General features: G+C 35.5%; 1 protein-coding gene across 5 annotated transcripts in view; it reads left to right on the forward strand.

The window, feature by feature from the left end:
- Positions 1 to 6,665: 6,665 nt before the first annotated feature.
- The window catches only part of NCOA6 (nuclear receptor coactivator 6), a 52,172-nt gene continuing 33,519 nt past the window's right edge, over positions 6,666 to 25,318 (forward strand). For 4 of the 5 annotated variants that reach the window (XM_012728306.1, XM_012728309.1, XM_012728307.1 and 1 more), the window contains exons 1-4: positions 6,666 to 6,767; positions 12,536 to 12,818; positions 16,797 to 16,952; positions 24,435 to 24,557. In XM_012728306.1, the coding sequence (XP_012583760.1) occupies positions 12,584 to 12,818; positions 16,797 to 16,952; positions 24,435 to 24,557 (514 nt within the window). In that variant the 5' untranslated portion in view covers positions 6,666 to 6,767; positions 12,536 to 12,583. The remainder of the gene's footprint in view (positions 6,768 to 12,535; positions 12,819 to 16,796; positions 16,953 to 24,434; positions 24,558 to 25,318) is intronic. The other variant, XM_012728308.1, reaches the window with a different exon arrangement.

The following is a 25,318-nucleotide window of genomic DNA, read 5'->3' on the forward strand; positions in this document are numbered from 1 at the left end:
GCGGCAGACCTCTCCTGACCCGCCCGCTGCTCCCCTCAGCAGTGTCCTTCGTCGATCTGCCTGTTCTGCTCCCTACTCTGTCCCTGGTGAATTCTCTCACCCTCTGCGTCTCTGGCCTGTACCCCAGTTCTGTATGAATAAATAAATAAATCTTTAGTGTACTTCGTCGATCTGCCTGTTCTGCTCCCTACTCTGTCCCTGGTGAATTCTCTCACCCTCTGCATCTCTGGCCTGTACCCCAGTTCTGTATGAATGAATAAATAAATAAATCTTTAAAAAAAATATTTCAGAAGTTCTGCCTAGGACAAATGTATCCATTTTATATATATGCCAATTGAAACACATAAAGCAAAGTACACAAATTATAAGGACAATGAATTATGAAATGAGTATAACTGCTATGAATGTATTTTGAAAAAAGCTTTCCTGGTGACTATGATATGTTTTCCTTGTTTTAAAAACCACCCGTAAGTAATCTTACATTTTTACAGCTCTTTTTATGGTGAAATTAGCAAAAACTGATAAAAAGTTTGATAGTTACAAAAATTTACTTTGAATAAGGCTTTATTTTTTTGGTTTATAGTGTTTGCTTCTGATATTTCTCTTATTCTTTGCCCTTTTTCCTTTCCTCTGTCTAGATCTTGCCTGGGATGGAGAAAGGGCTCTACTGAATCTCTAACTATCTTTTCTGAGATAGGTCAGAGAATTCTTAAACAACTCTGTTGATTCTATAGAGTACAAATGGAATTTTGATGTATTAAAGATGTGGTTTCAATTTAAAAAGGAATTGATTTAAAAATAGACTGTACTTTTTGTAAAAGAAGATATTTGATCTCAGAGTCCATTGGGTATTTTACTTTGGCAAGCTGCATTGTGGATTGGACCCAAAGTGACTGAATAAATAAAATAAGATCTACTTAATAAAAAGGCAGTTGAGTAATGTCTTTGTCAGTCATGTTGAGTATATATAATAATGGCAGAATTCTCTACTAGTTTCATGGAAAGTACCAAGAAAAGGTGACAAGGTAAGTTTCTCAATTGTGCTTGATTTCTCACACACACCCTCCCCATACCTCTAGTCTATATAACCCAGGTCAGAAGTGGGGAGGTGGATGGGTGGTGAGAGGATTCACCAGAAACAGAGTGGGAGCCGAACAGGCAGATCCACTGACATACACTGCTGAGGGGAGCAGTAGATGAGACCGGAGAGGTCTGCTGTGCCATGTGGGTCACCTCCCTGGCTGGGGATCAAACTCATGCTGCAGTGGTAACAGCTAACTTCATAGTGCTCAGACTTAACTCCTCAACCAGAGAAGCCCTTCTTTCCTTGGATTTTGTTTTCAAGAGATAATACATTAACATGCTTCAAAAATGAAAACTTTTTTCTCTTTTCAGACTTTATATAAACTTCACATCATTCTTCCTTTTTGTACAATATATGCTTTCTCCCTCAGGTGTAGTCCTGGTAAAACTCCTACCATTAATTCATTTGTGTACCAATACCATAGTCCCTTTTGCTCTTCCCTCTCTTGTTTTGATCCCTCTCCTCCCTTCGCCTGAAGAGTGTTTGTCTCTGATCTAGTGGCCTGTTAATACAAATAAGAATATTATGAAAAGAAATGCAGTGAAAAGCTTTGATCCCACCCTCAGATCCCTTGGGCCTTATTTACCTTTCTTCCCTCAACTTCTTAATATGAAAAGTTTCAAACATACAGAGAAGTTCAAAGAATTAAGAATTAAATTGTTATATTTGCATTATCTATTTTATCTACCTTTATATCTTTATTGAATACTTTGAAAGTAAGTTTCAGACCCTATGGCACTTTATCCCTAGACACTTTAGCATGCATCTCCTAAGAATAAGGATGATCTCTACAGAATCACAGCAACAGTGCCCCTCATGAAAGAATTCTTAAAGACTATAATATTTTCTTACTTCATATTTAGTTTTTTCATAAATGTGTGAAAGTTATTTTATGGTTCTATTCTTCAGTAGGTCTAAGTAATGTTCATGCATTATTAATCTGATACTGAAAACTCCCTATTTGCTTCCAAGATTTTGGACTTTGAAGAGACTAGATTAGTTTTGTTATAACAAGCCTCACATTCTAGATCAGATTAGTTCTTTGTGTTAATTGGATTACTTTTTTTTCTTGTAAAAGTTTCTTTATCTAAGTTTCTTCTTGGTCTGTCTCCTGCATTTTATATAAAGTAGAAAAAAGGTTTAAAAACTTGTCTAGACTCAGGTTAGGCATTTTTTAATACTATATCATAGACAATGCCTCATACTTTAGGTTATATTGTTTCAGGAGGTACAAATAAAAGATCTCAAATATTATTGAGTTTGATCACTAGATTAAGCTGGTGCCTAGCAAAGCTCTCCATTAAATACTGTTTGTTGCTTTTGCAGCTAGGAAGTAATCTGTGAAATAATTCTTTTAATTGGTGATTGGTGATCCTCCTTCCCTGAATTACTTATTTCATTGGAGTTTGCAAAATGTGGATTTAAAAAATTATTTCTTCCCTTCCCCATTTATTAACTGACATCCTGCTATAAAAGAGAGCTTTCCTTTTCTACTGAACATTTCTATATAAGCTTTTTATTTCTTTCTCTGTCAGTCTGCAAAGTTAAGAGTTGATGTTTCCTGGTAAATGATAGGCTTTTCTTTTTTTTCCCGTTTTTCTTTTTAGGTTATTACTATAGACTCATTGATTCTTATTGATGATATTATCACTTTTAGTCCTTATATTTTTCATATTCAAACTGTCTCAAATCTTCCAGTGGGAACCATTTAAAACTGGCTCCTCTGTCTTTGTGACATATTCTCTGTTGGTCTGAGTCCTTTTTTGCTTCTTGTGCACATGAGTTTTAAAATTTACCTTAAAGATAACCATTTTCACTGTTTTTTTTTTTGTATATCCTTCTAGAGTATTTTATATTATTGCTAACACATACATTTTTTTCCTGGGATGGGGTAAAATCCATCCTTCAACTCACTTGATTGATTGCCACCTTAGTCCCTCTGCAGGGCACAACATACTTTTGTAAATCCTTTAAACAGCCCCAAATATTACAGCATTTTTGTGTTAATCAAATCAGTTCTTAAAAATATGAATATTTCAAACCATGATTTTGATTTTTGAATAATGAAAATTTTCACATATACTACAACATGGATGAAACTTGAGAATGTTATGCTATATGAAGTAAGCCAGTTACAAAAGACAATGTATAATTCTACTCATTTGATATACTCAGAGTGCTCAAAATAGAAAAAAGTAAAAGGAGCTAGGGATAGAGGGAAACGGAGTTATTTAATAGGTATAGAGTTTTATTTGGCAAATTGAAAGTGTTCTGGAAATGAAGGGTGGCAGTGAGTACATAGTGATGTGAATGTACATAATATCACTGAACTATGTGCTTAAAAATGGTTGATACACTAAATTTTATGCTGTGTATTTTACAATAAGTTAAAAAAATATTAAGGGCAGCCTAGGGATTAAGTCTCAGCACTGTCACTAACATGATGGCCCTGAGTTCAGTCCTAGGCCAAGGAGCTAACCTCCTGTCTCTCCAGCTATTCCCCGTTAGCAGTGTATTTCAGTAAATCTGCCTGCTCCACTCCCCACTCTGTCTCTGGTGCATCCTCTCCCCACTACCCTACCCACTCCCAGTGCACCTCTGGCCTACACCCCAGTTCTTCTACACAAAAATAAATAAACTCTTTGGGGAAAATTGTTTTTAAAAGTTGAAAGAACTTTTTCTTCCTTTTCTCGTCCCACAAAAAGTAGCTTAGCAGCGGCCCTCCCTGGTGGCTCAGTGGGTTAAAGCACAGCACTATGAAGCTGTCACAGCCACTGCAGCACAAGTTTGACTCCTGGCATGATTCACATTGCATGGGCAGACCTCTTCTGACCTGCCCACTGCTCCTCTCAGCAGTGTATTTCAGTACATCTGCCTGTTCTGCTCCCTACTCTGTCTCTGATGAATCCTTTCACTCTCCTACGCCTCTGGCTCACCTCCTACACCTCTGGCCTGTGCCTCAGTTCTATATGTATAAATAAATAACTCTTTAAAAAAAAGTAGCTTAGCAGTTGATAGTATTTTACTCTTTGTTTTTTGCTTTCAGTAATATATCTTGGAGATTTTTCCATATCAATACAGATAGTATATCTTACAGTATTTTAAAGAACATACTGTTACTTAATCAGAACCCATTGATGGACATTGTCTGTTGCCATTACAAAAAATGCTTTTTTGCTATTACAAACAATTACCTTGGATATATGTTATCCTGCTTGGAGGCAGGTGTATCTGTAGGATCAATATCTAGCAGTGAGATCACTGGGTAAATGTTATGTATCTATAATTATATGATCAGTATTACATAATTGCTGATTTTATTCCAGCTTCCACTATCAGAGTACCTATTTTCCCATATTGCCAAGACAATACATAATTCTTCCTGACTTTCTTTGATAGGTCCCTCTAGTCTTTCCCCACTAAGCATGCTCTTCTTGGATTTTTGAGTTAGAAGGTACATCTTGCCATGTAATCAAGTGTTCAGGTTTTCCTTCTTATTTAAGGTTTTTGTTTTAATCAAGAAGTATTGTTACATTTTGTCAAATGAATACCTGTGGCATCATCATATAACTTTCCTCTTTAGTTTCCTACTACTTACTCTTATTTGAATTCCTAGAACAACTTCATTTAAGTGTCATCATTACTTTTTAAATGTACTATATTCTATTTAAAGTTTGGCTTAGAATATGTATCCATATTAGAGTGATTGCATAATATAAGAGAAATTGATCTGTAGTTTCACCAGCTGTTTGTATCTGCTTTTGGTACTTAAGTTATTTCCTCTGCAAGAATTGTTAAGTTTTTTTTTGTTTGTATATTTTGGAAAAGTTTCAGATTGTTATCGTCTTACCTACTCTTTAAAGGGTTAATAGTGTTTGCATTAAATCTGTTTGTGGTGTTTTGGGGTTCATCATCATAGAAGTGAGCAAAGTTTGAGCAAAATAGTCTTTATTGTCCTTTTAACTTTCTGTGTTTAACTGACAGTTTTCTTCTTATTCCTTATTTTATATATTTGGACTTTATTTTTACTTACTAGATTAACATGGAATTTAACAATTTCATTGGCTTCCTCCCCCATGCCAATTTTTGGACTTATTGGTTGTACTGCTTTTGAATTTCCTGATAAATTTCTGCTGTTACCTGTTTTAATTCCTTCATTTTGCATTCTTTCAGTTTATTTTTTCCCTAACTTTTTGAGTCAGGTGTTTAACTCAATTTCCCTCCTTTTTTTTTTTTTTTAAATAGTGAATTTTTTTCTTTACTAGTCTGTCTTCTTTCGGTTCAGTTTGTAGTACTTTCCTTCCTACTGTTTCTTAGAAATTTCGCAATTTTGATTTTTTTTTTAATCGAAGACCATAGGTTTGTTGTTGTTTAAGTTGAAAAACCTTTGTTTCATGTCTGTTTTATTTTAAATTAATAATTTTACTGAATTGTCATCAGAGTATTTGACTGGAAGTTCTCAGATTTGTTATGGCCTTTGTAAAAAGGTTACTCTTTGCTAATATTCCATGGAGACTTTAAAAACAGCTTTTTTTTTTTAAGTAGTATTTAAAAAACCTTGTGAATTTATTTAGCTAATAATGTACAGAAAAACAACTTTTTAAAAAAAGTATATGTTTTGGCCCTCCCTGGTGGCACAGCGGGTTAAAGCACTGCACTGAGAAGCTAAAGCCACTTCCGCATGAGTTCGATTCCCGCCTGCCCCGGAGGTGACCACATGGTGTGGCAGACCTCTCCTGACCCGCCCGCTGCTCCCCTCAGCAGTGTCCTTCGTCGATCTGCCTGTTCTGCTCCCTGCTCTGTCTCTGGTGAGGCCTCTCACCGCCCCTGAGCCTCTGGCCTGTACCCCAGTTCTGTATGTACAAATAAATAAATCTTTAAAAAAAACATATATATATATATGTTTTTTTTTTCTCTGTTCATACCTAGCACACATATACATTTTTGAGATTATGAAATTGATATTTGGCAATGATGTAAAATTGTAACAAGCCAAGTTTAAATTAAGACATTGTGGACTGGATCTCTTATTAACAGGGGAATTTTTCCTGAAGCATGCCAAAATTATATACTTTTATTGCATAATTTCTGTGTGTATAACAAAGAATACTTTAAACTGAAATTTTTAATGAAAATAAATTGTATAGACATAGATAAAAATTTAAGCTTAAATATATACCTTATTAAGTTTAAAAATGAATTTTGAAATTCCATTAGAAGTGTGTCTTTTATTTGTATATGCGAAAGTAATGTTTTGATATTTGCTCCTAATAACAGCAAACAGTGTAGTATGATGTTAATTAGCTTCATTTGACAGATTTAGAAATTAAGGGTTCTAAGGTTTAGAGTCCAAGTTTCATGATTCGTAAGTGAAGATGTTATAAATTTCTGAGTTTTGCTTCTGTATTCTGCTTGTTAATGAGCAGTTTAGGATCTTAAAAAAAAAGATATTCTTTGTAGACTTAATGAAAACTCCTTTTTAGCATTCTAAATACATCTAAGTTGACTTGATGCATGTGATATTTGCATTGACTTCTATTGCAAAGATAGGTCACCTCTACTTTTTTTCTTTTTTAGAATTTTTACTTGACTGCCACCTTGAAATATAGGCCCTAAAAATGCCCACTTGTTTGGATTTAGAAGATGACCTGGATAAATGATAAAAGTTAAGCCAGAAATTTTGGTGAGTGAAATCTTATAGGAGAATGAATAAGGTTCAACATAATTATAAGCAGTAGAATGACTCTACCAAAGTCACATAGCAAGTGAAAATCTGTTTTCCTTCATCGTCTAGCATTTTGTCAAAGAAAGTAGTCCTTTAGTCAGTTGTGGAAGCAACTAGCATAGTGAAGCCATAAATTCACAATTTTGAGTTCTTCAGATTTAAGACCCTGTTTTTTTGTTTGTTATTTCCTCTCTCTCTTTTAGGAAGTCCACAGACCTCTCAGGAGGCATACGATAACAATTAAATGCATTTAAGTATCTTGTCATCTCCTTTATTATACCAAATCCAACGTAGTTTGCTCAAGACATGGTGGGCACTAGTCAATCATTTGGGTCATACCTGGATTGTAGACTTCAATTTGAAATTGAAAACTGATAGTTTATGGACCATATGCTATTGCAGTATGTTTGTAAGACTTGTAGATTATTTTTCAATAATACATAACAATATAATAATAGGTAGCTTAGTCTTTTCTTAAAATTCAGAATATGTTTAGTCCTGTTTCTATCTAACTCCTCCCTTTTCTTCAAAATGAAAGTAAAGCTGGAGCAAAATAGTAGCTGCTCAATATAGATGGGTATGTGTATTTTCCTTTGCCAAAACCATTCATACAGTATGTGTGAATTCATTTAATGTCCAGTGATCTCTGTTTATTTTACCTGTCTGATGCCTATAATTATATGAGCTTATGATTTCTGCTGAAAATAATAGTATCTTGTTTTTGATCAAATGGCAGCCAAGTCAGATAATCTGAATAGCTTGTGACAATCTGTCATTTTAATTATCTTCTCATTTATATTTATATTTTTAAGTCTGAGGATAGAGGACTAATGTAGGTAGCTGAATATGTATCTCACATATAAAATTAATGATATGTAATTTATATATATTTTAATATTTACTATATTATAATTAAATACTATATAAATTACAAAATATCTTTTATTTTACTATATAACTGCACTTTAAAATATATAAATGTTATAAATATAATTGACATGAATATATTGATATACCAGTGTATACTTGTCTATATAAGCCTATATTTGTATAAATATGTATTTATTAGTTTTTATTCTTATTTTGATTTGGAAGAGCTTCTAAATGAGCTTCTACGCCTTACTGATTTCTAGTGGAGTTTTACCTTGGAGCCGATATGCCTACTTCTTTTTTTTGTTTTAATTTTTTATTATGAACAGTTTCAAGCATATATAAAATTATATTAGAAATGAAAGTATAATGAATAACTATATACCTATACGGATATAGTAAATCACCTATATTTAACCATTAATCACATTTTTTGTTATTTGCATCAGAATTAATTTTCCCTGAATTATTCTAAAGTAAATTACATATATATCATCATTAAATGCTTCTTTATTAGGACAATAAGAATATTGTCCTAATCATACCATCATTATCACTCCTATCATTTCTTTATTAGGACAATAAGAATATTGTCCTAATCATACCACCATTATCACTCCTACCAAAATTATCCCAAACATGTGCTATATGTCTTTTTTTTTTTTTTAAACCAAGATTCAATAAAGACATACATTGCATTTGATTTTTAAGTCCCTTAAATCCTTACTATCCTATTGAGGAGGCCAAGCCAATTGTGCTGTTGAATTCTATACCTCGGCCTTCCCTGCTGGTGCAACAGGTTAAAGCACAGCCCTGCAAGCCAGCGGTGGTGGCGTCTTCAGAGCCAGTATGATCCCCAGCCCCCACCAGTGGTCCATGTAGTGATCCACACTGCTCCTTACCTGCCCACTGCTCCCCTCAGCTGTCAGTCTGGCTGTTCTACTCCCCACTGTCTCTGGTGAATCCTCTTAACCACCCCTGCACCTTTGGTCTGCACCCCAGTTCTATATGCATAAATTTTAAAAATCTGAAAAAAATTCTATACCTAGATTTGTCAAATTATTTTCTTATGGTATTGTATAAGATGTTCCTTTGTCTCCTGTTAAAGACTTGTTAGTTTTTGATTAAATATTTTTGACAAGAATTTTTCATAGGTAGTGCTATATACTTAACACTACACATAATTTCTAGTTTCTACGCTAGTAATGCTAAGGCTGATCATAGTATCAAAGTGCTGATAGTCAAATCCTTCCATTGTGAAGTTAGTTTTCCTTTTGTCAAGCAGCTAATCTCTGGAATGATACTTTGACATAATGTGAATATCCAATCTCTCTATCAGTTTCTCACATAATGGTTTATTCTTACTAATAATGCTTACCTGAATTATTTTCTTAGTAATTGCAGAATTGTGGTTTTTCTAATGGTATTACTCATTTAACATTTAAATTCTGTAAAGAAAGAATTTTCCTTCATCAACTGGAGCTGTTTGGTTACCCTCAGATATTTACCTGAAATGATTTCATTGGGAATCTATTTCATACTACCTTGGAAATGTAAAATAATATATATATGTATATATTTTAAAGATTATATACAAGAACTGGGGTATAGGCCAGAGGTGTGGGGGTGGTGATGAAAGGATTCTTCAGAGAGAATGGGGAACAGAACAGGCAGATGAACTGAAATACACTGCTAAGGGGAGTAAAGGGTGAGACTGGAGAGGTCTGTTGTGCCATGTGGGTTAGCTTCCTGGTGGGAATCAAACTCATTTGCAGTGGCTGGAGATTGCCTCAGAGTACTGCAGCTTAACCTCTTGTGCCACCAGAGAGGCCCTAAAATAATGTTCTTATAGTTAAATTTTTTCCCTGAATATTACATTTGTTCACAGATTCGTTGTCAAAAGATCCTTAGTAAGAAGAGAAATCAATAGATAATCTCAAATTTTATTATGGGGTGATCAGTGTAACTCATGGTTAATCATAGCAAAACCTGAGAGAGCAAGCACATGCTCTCTTGTGATAGAAAGTCTTAAGAGTGCAAATGAGTTTGAGTTAGTCAACTGTAATGCCTTTTTTTCTCTGCAAGAATAGATCACTGAACTTTACTTCATTGAAATATCAAGTCAATTATCTTGATGATCAATCCTTTATTAAATACCAGATTTTAAATGAATAGTATCTCAGTGAGCATATTAATTGAAATAAGTTTTCTATAAAAAGTTTTTTGAAAAGAAAACCAGTGTTATTTTTTTTCCTAGACTGACTTTTAATTTCTTCTTTTTAAAGCACCTGTGTAATGGCCCATACTACTGGTTAGCTGGTAATTCTTGCTTTTGGATTAACTGCTTGTGTCTGTCAATTAGAGGGTTTCCAAAATCCAGATTTGCCAGCCTTCATGGCAGATATCTCTTTAGGAGACTAACAAAGCCCACATTTTCTAGTTGACCTCCTTCAATTAAAGATTCTTTTGGAAAATATTTCTTAAATTTAAAATCATTTATTTGTGTTTGTTACAGCCTGGAATAGCTACTAAATATTTTGCTTTGGTATGTATTAGGCAGTTTCAACAGTCAGTATTTTTCCTGTCACACTAGAGCTTTTAAGCCATAAAAGTCTTTTTTTTTTAAAGATTCATTTATGCTTACGGAACTGGGGTACAGACCAGAGGAGTGGTGGGTGAGAGGATTCACCAGAGAGAAAGGGGAGCAGAACAGGCAGATTGACAAAGTACACTGATAAGGGGAGCAGTGGGCAGGTCAGAAGAGGTCTGCCACACATGTGGATCAGCTCCCTGGTCCTGGATTGAAATCGTGCTGCAGTGGCTTCGGAGAGCTTCATAATGCAGTGCTTTAACCCGTTGGTCACCAGGAAGAGCCCCATAAAAGTCTCTTAAAATTTCATTTATTTACTTCTAAATTCTTTAAAATGTGAAAAATGCAGATAGAAATTGACTAGGGATGTTAGTATTTATAAGGAATTTTCTGAATGCTTTTTCTTATTTACCCAAATCATACTGTTCTTTCTAATAGCCTCAGTACTAGAAAGGTTATAATCACCAGACTAAGGTGCTCAGTTCAAAGGCAGAGTTTATTTTTTGTTGTTACTGTTCTTTTCATGTTAACTTATAAGAGGAATTTTCCCCATAAGCTTGGTTAGGTTGGTTTTCAGAAAACCTTTGCTGTTGAAGTTTACTAAAGGAAAAGTTGACGAATTTTTAGAAGTTGATACATCTTTCCCATTTATGAAACTATTATAGTCTTATAGCATATTAGTTTTGTATTTCCCTAAAGCTGTATAGCATATTTGGAAAGTAGGACAAGAACACTTATCTAGCACAATCACTGTATATATTTTAGTGGATTTATTTTCAATCCTTTTTTTCTTAGCCATATTTTTTTTTTTTAAAGATTTATTTATTTATTCGTACAGAACTGGGGTACAGGCCAGAGATGCGGAGGGTGAGAAGATTCACCAGAGACAGAGCGGGGAGCAGAACAGGAAGATCGACGAAGTACACTGCTGAGGGAGCAGCGGGCGGGTCAGGAGAGGTCTGCCGCGCCATGTGGTCACCTCCGGGGCAGGCGGGGATCGAACTCATGCGGAAGTGGCTTCAGCTTCTCAGTGCTGTGCTTTAACCCGCTGCACCACCAGGGAGGGCCAGCCATATTTTTTTAAAAATTGGTATTATAGGTTATATATGTAAGAGATTTTTTTAATTATAAGATTTGTGTGAGGTTCTTACGTTTCCATGCCATTTTTGCTTAGCAGGAATCCTGAAAATTAATATTCATTTACTGACTTTTGGGTTAAGAATGTGAGCGGTAATCCCAGTGCTTAAGGAAAAAGGAGCCAGCCACATGGTCTGATCTTTAATACATACACTCTTCAGTTGGCAGCATAACTGAAAATAGCAGAAAATGTGGTGACTTCATTAAATGTTAAAAAGTAATTTACTTTTATCCTAGACACAGTGTTTGCTTCCATAAACATACATTAACCACTTATTTTCTTTTCATCAATGTATTTTTATTTTTGTAAGATTACTTATAATACAGGAACTGGGGTGTAGGCCAGAGGTTTGGGGTGAGAGGATTCACCAGAGACAGTGGAGAACAGAATAGGCAGATCAACTGAAATACACTGTTGATGGGTGCAGTGGGCAGAACACTGCTGTGCCATGTGGGTCACCTCCCTGGCCAGGGATTGAACTCATGTTGCGGTGGCTGGGGATGACTTGATAATGCCCTATCTTTAACCCTAGTGCCATCAGGGAGGCTCTCATCAAAGTATTTTTAAATGTTTGTTTCTGAATCATTATTTTCAACTATTAATAACCCTTTAAAAGTTGTTTGAATTGGTTCTCATGAAAGACTTAGGATTTTAGATATTCCTAAAAGTTTACAGGTGGGTCAGGCTATGTTTTCATGTCAAAAAAAAGAAGAAGGCTTTAGAAAACTTGGATACTTTGTAACCTTTGTCAGGTCTAGAGTAAGGGAGTATGGGGAGCACCTTGATCTGGTAACCAACCAAAGATTTACACAAATTAATTCTCAAAAAATAACTTTTTTTTTTTAAGACTTGTGAACTGTTGTTCACTCCCTGTATCCTAGGCATAAGAAAAGATAGCATATAACAAACATAAATGTTAAAACACAAACATCCATTTGCTTAAAATGGATGGTTTTTCATTTCTAGTATCCATAAGAACTATTACAGAATAACTTAATTTTTAAAAATGAATTTCTTTGTTTTGTAGCACTTATTGACAAGTGCAGTTTTTACATAACTGTGGGTTACATATTGTTGATTGTATAGTTGTGCATCATAATGCCCTTTTTATATCTTCTCTTTTCAAAGGTTTTCTAATTGTTCACTTGGCATATACTTCCTGGAATAATAATCACCATGGTTTTGGATGACCTTCCAAACTTAGAAGACATTTACACTTCCTTGTGTTCATCAACAGTGGAAGACTCAGAGATGGATTTTGACTCTGGACTAGAAGATGATGACACAAAAAGTGACAGTATATTGGAGGATTCTACAATCTTTGTGGCCTTCAAAGGAAATATAGATGATAAAGACTTCAAATGGAAATTGAACACAATATTGGAGAATGTACCCAATTTGTTACACATGGGTAATTTGCTTTAATTTTGTTGTTGTTACGCTCTTTGAATGGTTGCTCTTCTATAGTTATCTTGAGTTTTATGGAATAAAACTTTGCTGTACTAGGTTGAAACGCTGATTTTGAGTGCATAATTGACATTTTTATTTTAAAGATTTATGTATATATGTATGCACAGAACTGGGGTGTATGCCAGAGAAGCAGGGGGTAAGAAGATTCATCAAAGACAGAGTAGGGAGCAGAATGGGCAGATCTACTAAAATGCATTGCTAAAGAGAGCAGCGGGTGAGATGAGAGGGGTCTGTTACACTATCTCTGAGTTAGCTCCCTGGCTGGGGATCAAACTCCGGCCAGGCCACAGCAGTGATAGCTTGATAGCGCTGAGACATAACCCCTATACCACCAGGGAAGCCCTTGATTTCATTAAATAGAAATGTTGCATTTCTATTATGTATGTGGGTAACTGAAAATGATAAGAGATTGCTTAACATCATAATCCATAAATAGTATACTCTGGAGGATAGAAGTCATTCTTAGACCCGAATTTATTTATTTGTTTTTAACTCTGATCATCATTTTCCTTACTATAAAAATTAGAATGGATTATTAAGTCCTCTTAAAACTTAGGAAAATCTTTCCTGCATAGTTTTACCTATAATGTGTAATTTGTTTTGTTTTGTTTTTTAAGATTTTTTATTATGTATATAAGAACTGGGGTATAAGCCAAAGGTGTGGGGGGGGGGAGGGATCGGGGTTTAAGGGGGTGGGTAATAGGTTTCACCAGAGTGAGTGGGAAGCAGAACAGGCAGACCTACTGAAACACACTGCTAAAGGGAGCAGTGGGGTAGGCTAGAGAGAGGTCTGCTGTGCCATGTGTAGTAGTTCCCTGGCTGGCCTGGGATTGAACTTGTCCTTGCAGTGTTTGGCTATAGCTTGATAACTTTGTCTTTAACTTCTGAGCTACCAGGGAGGCCCTGTTTTCTTAAATTTTAGGTCAGAGAACTGACAGCCTGCTTGATCCATCCTGTAGCCATGTATTAAGGCCCACTTTAGTTTTTTCTTTTTTACAGTTGATTGCCAATGCTTTAAACATTTAGATTTTTTTGTTTATATAAATCCAGATTTTGGATTTGTCTTTTAAAATGGAAAGATCTGATAACATTGAGCTCTTTCTATTGCAGGTAGTGCTGTGAACAGCAGCTGCTACTGAGGGCAGCCCTAACCTCATCACACTTGTTCTCAGTTTCAGATTACCTAAAATGGGCACTTGTGTTTTAGAATCTTGGTTTAAATGTTCTCCATCTTTCTCACTAGCACAATTATCTAATCCCTTCAAACATATTGCAAAGCTAACTTTTACTTGTTTATCACAAATCCTGATTTTATTGAGTGTTAATTAGCTTTAGATTTGGGTGTTTTTTCCTTTTAGAGTTGATGTCAGGAAGGATGCTATCATTTTTCAGTTTTTTTTTTTTTTTTTACTCTGCTGTCACTAATACTATTAGCATGATTTTGTAGTAAAGATACAGTTATCACCATCATTGTCACCATAATCATAGTACTAATATATACTTGGCCTATATATTATTATGAATTCAGCTAAATTAAATCATTTCCCCCTTCATTCTAATATTAAGAAAGTGGTCAAAAAAGAAAGAAAAAAAAGATAAAGAAAATGGTCATATAGACCATCTATTCTAAAAAAATCAAAATATCTATGGATAGAAATTGTTCATTGTTCTAATTACCCACTTTTTTCTTATTTTTAAATTGTTGAGTGTATTTATGACTTAAATAAATCATAAAACCTAGATATAGAGTTATATCAGATATTGAAAAAGTACTATAAGTCAGGTCTTCTCAAATATGATGAAAATTTTAAAAACATGATAAAATATAGTTGTAGCTATATTGAAGGATTTTCTGTAATCATGTCACAATTAGATAATACCATAAGTAAATCTGATGTTTGTCTAGACCATGTACAAGATTCCAGAAATCTCAAGCTGGGATGAAACATTGTAATACCTATACTCTAGAACTAGGATTCCAAGGCAGGAGCCTTTTTTACTGTTTAAAGGCATAGGGTCAAGAAAAAGAAATTGACCTGAGAATCTGAATTGAATTTTAATGCCATCTCTATGCTACTAGGTAGCCATATAAATCTGGGCAAATCATTTCAGTTTCCACTCCTGTAAAGTAGACTTAGAATAAATTTGCCTAATTCTTTCTAAATTTTTATGACTGTCATTGCACTGCTTTTGCAAATGATCTCTTTTTTTCCCACGTTACAACAAGTGAATCCACATGTGGGTGAATTAGTTTTCAGTACATAATAATATTGGAACTAGCTGGGGCCTTAGACACATGCACATATTTTTTCCTATCCATAGATACTTCGATTTTTTAGAATAGATGGTCTGTATGGCCATTTTCTTTATCTTCTTTATTTTTTTTGACTACTTTTTAAATATTAGAATGGAGGGGGAAAATGATTTAATTTAGCTGAGATCATAATGAAAGGGAAAATTTTGGGGGGGATTGTTGGGGAAAAAGTGTTTTGTTTTGTTTTTTTAAATTACTTAAATGGGCCAGGGATTTGCTTTCCATCTGTAAAATATAATTAGAAATATTACCTCCTCGGTTATAGCCATATGTTGCTTAACAACAGGGATACATTACACAATATCATTGTGCAAACATAGGAAATGCACTTTCACAAACCTTGATGGTATTGTAGCCTACTACACACCTGGGGTGTATGTAGAGACCACTGCCATACTTCGCATATGCAGTTCCTTGCTCTTGAATATACCCCAACTGAAGTTTAATTGCCAAATTTCCCCTCAATTTGGCATGCTTTAGTAGAAATTATACTACTGTTTAAAAGATTTAAAAATGAAAGATACCAAGATTCAAATTTTTCTATCAGAAAGATGCTGAGAATATTTGCAATACAGATCATGTTTGTTTTACAATATTTTACAGAAGAGAAATAATCCCTGAAACCCCAGGCCTGACCTATTTTGTTCAGACACAGAACTTTTAATTTTATTTCATACTATCTTTCTTTACCTGCAAATATCTAGGTACATATTTTTCAAATTAGAAACCAGATTGTGGTGATGAAGTCATCATCTGTTAACCACTGAGCTCTTTGCCTTTAAGAAAGTGTTTTCTTTTTTCTCTTTCAAAGAATCAAAACTTTTAAGCCTCCTAATAGAAGCATTTTATAGAGGAAATGTTTGCTGTTGGTCTTTGAATAACTTGCACAGGGATACTCAGTAAATATTTATATGTGCATATTAAAATTTCAAATAGTTCATTTGAAGAGGTAGAATTATTTAACATTTTAAGTAAATCCTTTTCCTTTTTAGTGTTCTTTCTTTAAAGAAGTATAGTGGATTTTAGCTTCAAATTTTTTAATATCCTACCACTGATTTATCTGTATCCAGTATTTTAATAGCATTTCACCTGAAATATGAGAATTAAATGTTTTTAGATTATCAATTGAACTAAGGCCAGATATAGATATTGTTTTACTAACTAAATTTATTTTTCTTCTCTTAAATTCCTTAATCCATTTTACTAATTTCCATTCATTCAGTGCCTATGAAGTATCAGGTCCTATGCTATGTTTTTGGCATATATTACCTCATTTAGTACTGACAATCTCGTAGAATAGTTTTTTCATGGTTTTAGAGAAGAGAAGGTTTCAGAAAGGTCAAATAACTTGTTCCTGGTAACACATGAAGTGGTAAAACTTGGATTAGACTTAAAATCTATGTAACACCAAAGTCTAGAGCTCTAAGTTACTCCAGGCTACATTATTCTTTTTTGTTATTTGTTCCCATGTCTTCTGGTGGCTAAAATACTGCTAATATTCTCTCTCTCTCTCCTCTTCCCCCCCCCCCTTCTTCAGTACTATTGTAACTGGGTGGTCCCTAGGAGAAGGGAAGTTCCAGGTTCCCCCCCCCCCCCACAACCAAGAATCCAGCAAGTTAAAGCTACAGAAGGTGGAGCCCTGGAATAGTGTGCGTGTGACTTTCAACATCCCCAGGGAAGCTGCAGAGCGGCTACGGATCCTGGCACAGAGCAACAACCAACAGCTTCGGGATCTGGGAATTCTCTCTGTTCAGATTGAAGGTCTTTTACTTTGCTGTGTACCCATCTGAACCACAGTCATAGCAAAAGTAGAATATAGCATGATTATCTGTGTTTCTTTGCCATTCTTCTGCTCTTGCATTTCAGAATGCCAAGTAACTCATGTAAACCATGCTTCATATTGCTGCACTTTAGATTAAAGAGGAATTGAGGCTGTGGCTGGGTCATAATGCTTCAGCACCCATACCCTCAAACATCATTCCCATGTGTGATTTTAGCTGATAGTATCTGTAACTTTGATTTTACTTGCACCATAACCAAGAAATAATTTTTCTTTAAAGAATGTTTAATTTTCACTTGCTTCATTCCACCAAATAAGTCAATATTTCATTTAACAGAGATTTAGAGGCTCTGAACAATCCTTTTGTAGCGGTATTCTTTTTAAAAAATATTTTGCTAAAGTGATATTTTAAAGTGAAAATATTCTGTATCCACACAGATTAAAGACCCTGCTGTTGGGCCTCCCTGGTGGCACAAGGGGTTAAGTCTCAGCACTAGGAAGCTATCGCCAAGTCACTGCAGCATGAATTTAATCCTTGGCCAGGAAGCTGACCCACATGGTATAGCAGACCTCTTCTGTCTGCTGCTCCCCTGGGCAGGGCATTTCAGTAGATCTGCCTGTTCTCCCCAATCTGTCTCGTGAATACTCTCACTGCCCCATCCACCCTCCCCACACACCTTTGTTCTACATGTACACCTACACCCCAGCTCTTGTTTGCATAAATAAATAAAATAAATATTTATTTTTTATAGATTTATTTTTTAATGCATACAAGAGCTGGGATGTGGGCCAGAGGTGTGGAGGGTTGAGAGGATTCACCAGAGACAGTGGGGAGCAGAATAGGTAGATTAACTGAAATACACTGCTGAGGGGTACATGGGCATAATAGGAGAGGTCTGCTGTGCCATGTGGGTCAGCTCTCTGGCTGGGGATCAAATTCTAGCCACAGTGGCTGCAGATAGCTTCATAGTGTGAGACTTAACCCCTTGTGCTACCAGGGAGGCCCAAAATAAATATTTTTTGTAAAAAGGCACACACCAAAAAACCTTGCTTTTGCTTGCTCCTTTTCACAAAATTAAAGACTAGGCTCCTTGCTATAACCTCAGGTCTTGCATGGTCTGACTTCTACCTTTCTCATCCAGATTTATCTTGTACAACTTTCTTCCTTGTTCTGTGTGCTAGTCTTGCCAGCTGTTTTTTGGTACCTTGAATATGCAGTTATTCCCCCTGCCAATAGTCCTTTGCATTGTTATCTTCTCAGTATGGTATATTATCCCCCCCATATCAACCCTCACCTTATTAACACCTACTTAACCTTCAGGTATCAACTATAATCTTCTTGAGGATATACTTTTTGAACTCCTTGACCAAGTGAGAGTTCTTTGTTATATGCTCTCCCCAAATTCTGCTTCTCTCACATGATTTATCTCACACTTTCACTAGACAATCATTTGATGATTGCTATATTCCCTACTGACTGCAAACCAGATATAGCTTTGGCTACAGTTGTATATCTACCTACATAGTACATGTTAGGTTCTTAGTAAACATGTAGAGTGCAAGCATGGGAAACACACATATTAGTAGCATTTAGCATTTAGTATGCAGTGATAAATAGAATGTGATCTTTGCATATGAACTCAGAAGAACTCATGGCTTGCTGAAGGATGCAGTCTTTGAAAGATCTAAGTACAGTACTTAGAGCAAAATGTGGGGGAGCACAGAGGACATTCTGTCTTTGGGAGGGTCAGTGAAATAGAACTCTCCCTCTTATGCTGAATAGAACTCTCCTTCCTGTATTGATGCAAAGTAGCACCCAGCTATTCCAGTCTCCCTTCGACTGGTGGGCCAAGCCCTCCTGACCCTATACCTAAATCTTCCTTTGTGTAATCTAGCATTATATCCAAAAGGGGAATACCAATGAGATTATTTGGAGACCTTTATAGATAGATAATGAAATGGGATAAATTCTAGCATTGATAAACAAGGGAATAGAAGCTTAAACAACCAGTTTATTATTAAAAATATTAAATTGCTAAAAAGATTCAGAAAAGTAAAAAAAAAAAATTCACAGTGTTATATAGGATAAACTAATAGGAAGATGGAAGTGAAATAGCTGTCAGCTACAATAACACTGTGTTATACATAACACTTTATGGATCACATCAGCAGTTTCTTATAAATTTCAGACATTTTATAGTCTATATTGCTTACTTACCTGAGTTAAAAAGGCTTTGGAACTTTAGAAACGTTCCACTGGAGAAAAGAAAGACCAGCTTCTTCTCTTAATCAGACCCACTTACATACAAGTTCTCAAAAGATCCTAATTCCCCTTTATTGTTTTGTATTTTTCCCTTTATTGTTACTGCTATAAATTAGAACATAAATACCAGCAAAGAAAGCAAAATAATATTTCAAGAAATATGAAATTCACACATGACAGTGATTTTAACATTGCAGCAAGAAGGTCTCTAACTTTTAGAGTACACTGGCAGGAATGAAAGGGTTGGCAGCAGTTGCTTTTATGAAGCTAGTTTTGGGCTCATGTCTTCACAAGTTGTAAGAGGAGGTGTTGTTATTATCATGGTTTCTGCTGCAGGGACAGATTGTTCCCCTAACAGTCATTCTCCATTGAAGAATAGATTGTGCCTTCCTTTTTTGAGTTTTGCCAGAGGGTTGCAGAGACGTATATTTTAAGGACATTTTGTGATTCATAATGATTTAAAATCAGAGTCCGCAAACCTTTTCTGTAAAGAACCAGAGGATAATTTTTTTTTTAACTTTTTGGCTATAACATCATTGTCACAACAGCTCAGTTGTGCCTTTGAATACAAAAACAGCCTTAAGTAATATGTAAATGAACACTAAATGAACAGGCACGTTGTGTTCTAATAATGCTTTTAAACAGGTTAGAATTGGCCCATAAACTGTAGTTTGTCAACCAGTAATAAACAAATTTGGAGGCAGTAATGTTTTCTGCATATGTTTCTTTGACACCAGTTAGCTTATATCCAATTCACAAATAAGGGAATGTAACAGTATAATGTGGAAATGGTATTTATTGATACGTGGTTTTTCCAAGGGAACTGGAATAGTGGAAATACAGGACAATTATCCACAAGAAGAAAAAAGCTTTTAGCTCAGCTGCTACACAGGTGGGAGTTCTCTCAGCTCTATATTAAGAAAATTGAGAATGAGAATATACACTCAGAAGTGCACCTCAGTTTTGTAGGACTCTAAGTTTGTAACAAGTTACGCTTCCTCCTGTGCCTACCTCAGTGGCAGCCACACTGGCTCAGAGCTCCAGTGCGTTTCATTTTCTCAGTTCCGTTTACTGGGCATTTCACCTCTCATATTTTTTGATACATTGTTCCCACCAATTACTGTTTTTAATGGAACTGTTTTCAAAGTCACATAGGTTTTGAATTTTCCCAAAAACTGTTGTCTCCATAAAGCCTATTATTTTTACTGTAAGGTTTGACAAAACGAGTTTTCCAGGAATGCATTTATCATGCAGAAAAGTACCTATAATTCTTTGTAAGTTCATAAGATTCATTGCATAGTTAACAAACAGCTAAGTTCATTATATAGTTAACAAACAGCTAAGACGTGCCTGCCATGTAGCAAGCACTGTTCTGTATATAAAGGATATAACTGGGGTGACCATATAATTCATCATGAGAACATTTGTGGAAATAAAAAGGAATACTATTATTTTTCTTAATTAAATATATATATATATATATGTATATAACATCATTCTTCATTTTGTACATTTTTTCATCTTGGTTGTAATCCTTGTGGACTTTTCATCACCATAGTCTCTGTGCATCTGCCCACCCAATTTTGATCCTATTCCCTGTTTTTCCCCTGTAGAATGTCTCTGGTTTATAAATTGTTCATTGTTTTTCAGTTTTACTTTATTACAATTACTTTTTTTTTTCTGATCCAAAAAGGGGTACTTCTCTAGGACAAAAGCTCATGGCTACCCTCTTCATAGTGATGAGAGAGCAGACAAGAAAATAAGTGAATGAATGTGTAAATACATGAGATGTGCTCTGAAGAAATAGCAGGATGTTCTGATAACTTTCATAAGATAGTTGGAGGTCTTTTTTGGGCATGTGATATTTAGGATAACATGAAAATAGGAAATTATGGTGATACAAAACTAGTAGAGGCAGAGAGAACAACATGTGCAAATGCCTTGAGGTGAGCAACAGGTTTGTCTGTTTAAAAACTTACAAATAAAAAACCCACAAGGCTGAATCTATATGACAAAGGAGAAAAATGTAAGTTGAGTTTTGAGAGGTAGCTAAGAGCCACACCTGGGCTATCCATTTATGGTAGCCACAAGTTGCATTTGGCTGTTGAGCACTGAAAATGTGACTAGTCCAAACTAATATGTACTGTAAATGTAAAACACATACTGGATTATGATGACTTATTTCCCCCCCCTGGAAAAAAAAGTAATTAATAATTTCTTATATTAGTTATATGTGAAAATAATATCTGCTAGCTATATTAACTTAAAGTATATTATAATTAATTTCACCTGTTTCCTTTTACCTTTTACATGGCTTCTAAAAAATGTAGAATTACATGTGTGACTTGTATTATATTTCTGTTGAACAGCACTGGACTAGATAACTTGAAGCCTTTTGTATACTCTGCCGAATTTAATTTTTTATTTCTAAAATTATAACAATGGAGCAATTTTAAACAGAAATGTCTTTCTGCTTAGATGTCTTAGCTAGTATAGTAATAATTCCTTTCCTTTAATGGAAATCTTTAATATCTATTCACTTTCTCTTTTCTCCTTTTTCTTTTACTCCTGACTTATATAGGGAACTGAGAACATCTTAAAGCCCCTTGTGATTGGTCCTTTATTGGTAGGATATTTTTTTCCCTGTGACTAACCTACCTGCCTGGTTAAAATCCTTAATAAAGAAACTGACCTTTTTTAGTTCATTGTCAAGACAGAGGAAACTGTCTGTGTCCTCTTTAGCTTCCTGCCATGTCATCTGGTTCTGTAAGCCAGAACCCACCAGTATGGAGAGACTGATAACCATTTCTCCTCAGTGATTGACTAGCTATACTTTAAGCATTCCACAAGGTGGTGCTGTTTTCCAGAGTAACAATCAAAATTTTGGAGTAGGCGCAGGAAGCATCCCAAATTTTGTTTCAGAGACCTACAGCCAATTACGATTAAAATGATCTCATGACTGGATTAGAAAGATGTGGTACATATACACAATGGAATATTACTCAGCAACTAAAAAAAAGAAACATGTCTTTTGCAGCAACTTGGACAGAGCTGGAAAAGATCATGCTTAGTGAGATAAGCCAGAAAGAAAAAGAAAAATACCTGATGGTTTCACTTACGGCAGGAGTATAATGGACCAGGCGAGAAAATAATAAGAATAATGAACAGCCATATACCAGAGACATTTTATGAGGGTGGAGTGGGGGATGGGATCAAAAACGGTGGGGTGAGGGAAGTGCACTGGACTATGGTGATGGCACATGGGTGACTTGGTGATGGGAAACACACGGGGATTACAATTGAGATGAAAAAAAAGTACAAAAAGAATGTAAAAATAAACTATTAAAAAAAAGATTTAAGTGATCTCAAAGTTTATTTTAATCATAACACTCCTTGTGACGTTACCTACCAAGCTAGTGTGAGGTTCAAATGAGATAAAATTTTTTTTTAATTATTACAAAAGTTTATTTTTACATCATTTTGCAAATGAGATAAAATTTTACTGGCATTTAAAACCCTATCAAGGGTCCTCCCTGGTGGTGTAGCTGATTAAGAACAGCACTATGAAGCTAGCCACAGCAGCTACAGCACGAGTTCCATCATGGCCAGCCAGAGAGGTGACCCACATGGCTCAGCAAACTTCTCATGTTTCGCCCACTGCTCCTCTCAGCAGTGCACTTCGTCAGTCTGCATGTTCTGCTCTTCACTGTCTCTGGTGAATCCTCTTATCACCCCTGCATCTCTGGCCTATACCCCAGTTCTGTATGCATAAATAAATAATCTTTTAAATAAAACCCTATCAGATGTTAAAGAGGTTAGGTTAACCTGTCTATTCTTCATTGCTTGAATCTTTCTACTGGATATCTGTTTATATTGCTGTTATTGAAAATAGCTCATGGGCAATGGTATTTTACTCATAAATATTGCAGTATTCATATACCACCATAGATTTTTTTTTTTAAGATTTATTTATTCATACAGAACTGGGGTACAGGCCAGAGATGCGGAGGATGAGAGGATTCACCAGGGACAGAGTAGGGAGCAGAACAGGCAGATGGACGAAGAACACTGCTGAGGGGAGCAGCGGGCGGGTCAGGAGAGTTCTGCCACGCCATGTGGTCACCTCCGGGGCAGGCGGGAATTGAACTCATGAGGAAGTGGCTTTAGCTTCTTAGTGCAGTGCTTTAACCCGCTGCGCCACCAGGGAGGGCCGACCACCATAGATTTTTTTCTTTCATCAGTATCCCTACTTTCTGACTATAGATTACTAAGTGGTAATCAAGGATATTGAGATCTGAGAACATTTTTTTTTAGTGCCCACATATGCATAGGCACAGACACATGTGGTGAGCTGATTAAAAATAAATATTCAGAGTTCCAAGTTTTTTATTGATGCTCTACATCATTAATGATTGTCTATCCATTCTGTTCTGAGCATTCAATTTGGTCTCCTGTTGTTTCATATAAGTAATCTCAAATGGGGTTAAAGAATGATCCTATATAACATTGAGCCCACCCTTTTTATGGTGGTAAACTTATAATTTTTTTGGTCCTCCCTGGTGGCATAATGGATTAAAATGCAACACTATGAAGCTATCTGCAGCCACTGCAGCACAAGTTCAATTCCCAGGCAGAGAGGTGCTCCTCGTGGTGCACAGATCTCTTCTGACCCATCTGCTGCTGTATTTCAGTACATCACCTGTTCTCCCCACTTCATCGCTGTTAAATCCTCTCACCTCCCATACCTCTGACCTGTACCCCAATTCTTGTATGTATGTATAAATAAGTAAATCTTTATTACAACTTTTTTAAAAACATGGAAAATTGAAGCTCATTTGTTTGTACTTGTCTAACAATTAAAAAAAATTTATGCATACAGGAAATGGGGGGGGCAGTGAGAGGATTCACCAGAGACAGAGTGGGGAACAGAATAGGCAGATCAACTAAAATCACTCCTAAGGGTCTTAGTGGGCGACACAAGAAAGGTCTGCTTCACCATGTAGGTCACTTCTCCAGCGGGGAGGTGCCATAGTAGCTGCAGGTAGTTTCATAGTGCTGCACTTTAACTCCTTGCACTACCAGTGAGGCCCCGTCTTTCACAAAATTTATTAAAATCTTATTCTGATGATTTCTTTTTTAACGTAACTGTCATTTTCAGGGGAAGGTGCTATTTCCTTTTTAACTTGACTATCATTTTCAGGGGAAGGTGCTATCAACCTGGCGTTGGCTCAGAACCGAAACCAAGATGTGAGAATGAATGGACCCATGGGAGCTGCAAATTCGGTCAGGATGGAGACAGGATTTCCCATGGCAGGTGGTCCAGGTAAACTCTCCCATTCAGTTACCTGACATCTTGCTAGCTTCTTTTTTTGGCTTCAGTGTATAATCATTTGGATCCTACAAGATAGGCAAGAGATCATGGCACACCTACACCTGCTTCAGGAAAGCAAAACATAAGTCACTTTTAGAGGCTAAAGTCACAGTACATAAAGCATCTAGTTTTTGCAATCTTTTGGGCTCTTGATTAAAGATAGGTGAGCACTGAGCAATACAGCAAATATTTATTGTGTTCTTGTGTGTGATAGGACCTATACTAACTTTTGGAAATAAAAATGAATAAAACATTTTCTACCCTCAGGATATGTATAACATGGTGGAGAATGTAGCTAACTCTCACTTTTTTTGAACTGAGAGTTCTTAAATGCTTGTATAAAAGCTGTAAAATTATGTAGGAGAATGTTTTATGTATTTAGAATTTGAGTCATAAATTATTTACTTGTTTTTTAGTAACCCTGACATTTGTTTTATAAATATTGAACTCAGTATTCTGTGAATCCTTAGAACTGAATTGGATTTCTCATTTAAAACTATGAGGAAGTACATATACACAATGGAATATTGCTCAGCAACCAAAAAAAATAAACATATGCCTTTTGCAGCAACATGGATGGAGCTGGAAAAGATCATGCTTAGTGAAATAAGCCAGAAAAAAAAGGAAAAATATCGATGGTTTCATTCATAGCAGGAGTATACAGGACCAGGGGACAAAATAATAGTAATAATGGACAACTATATACCAGAGAC

The sequence above is a fragment of the Condylura cristata genome, unplaced genomic scaffold, assembly GCF_000260355.1.
Source record: "Condylura cristata isolate star-nosed mole 26May11 unplaced genomic scaffold, ConCri1.0 scaffold00022, whole genome shotgun sequence".
NCBI classification, from domain to species: Eukaryota; Metazoa; Chordata; class Mammalia; order Eulipotyphla; family Talpidae; genus Condylura; species Condylura cristata.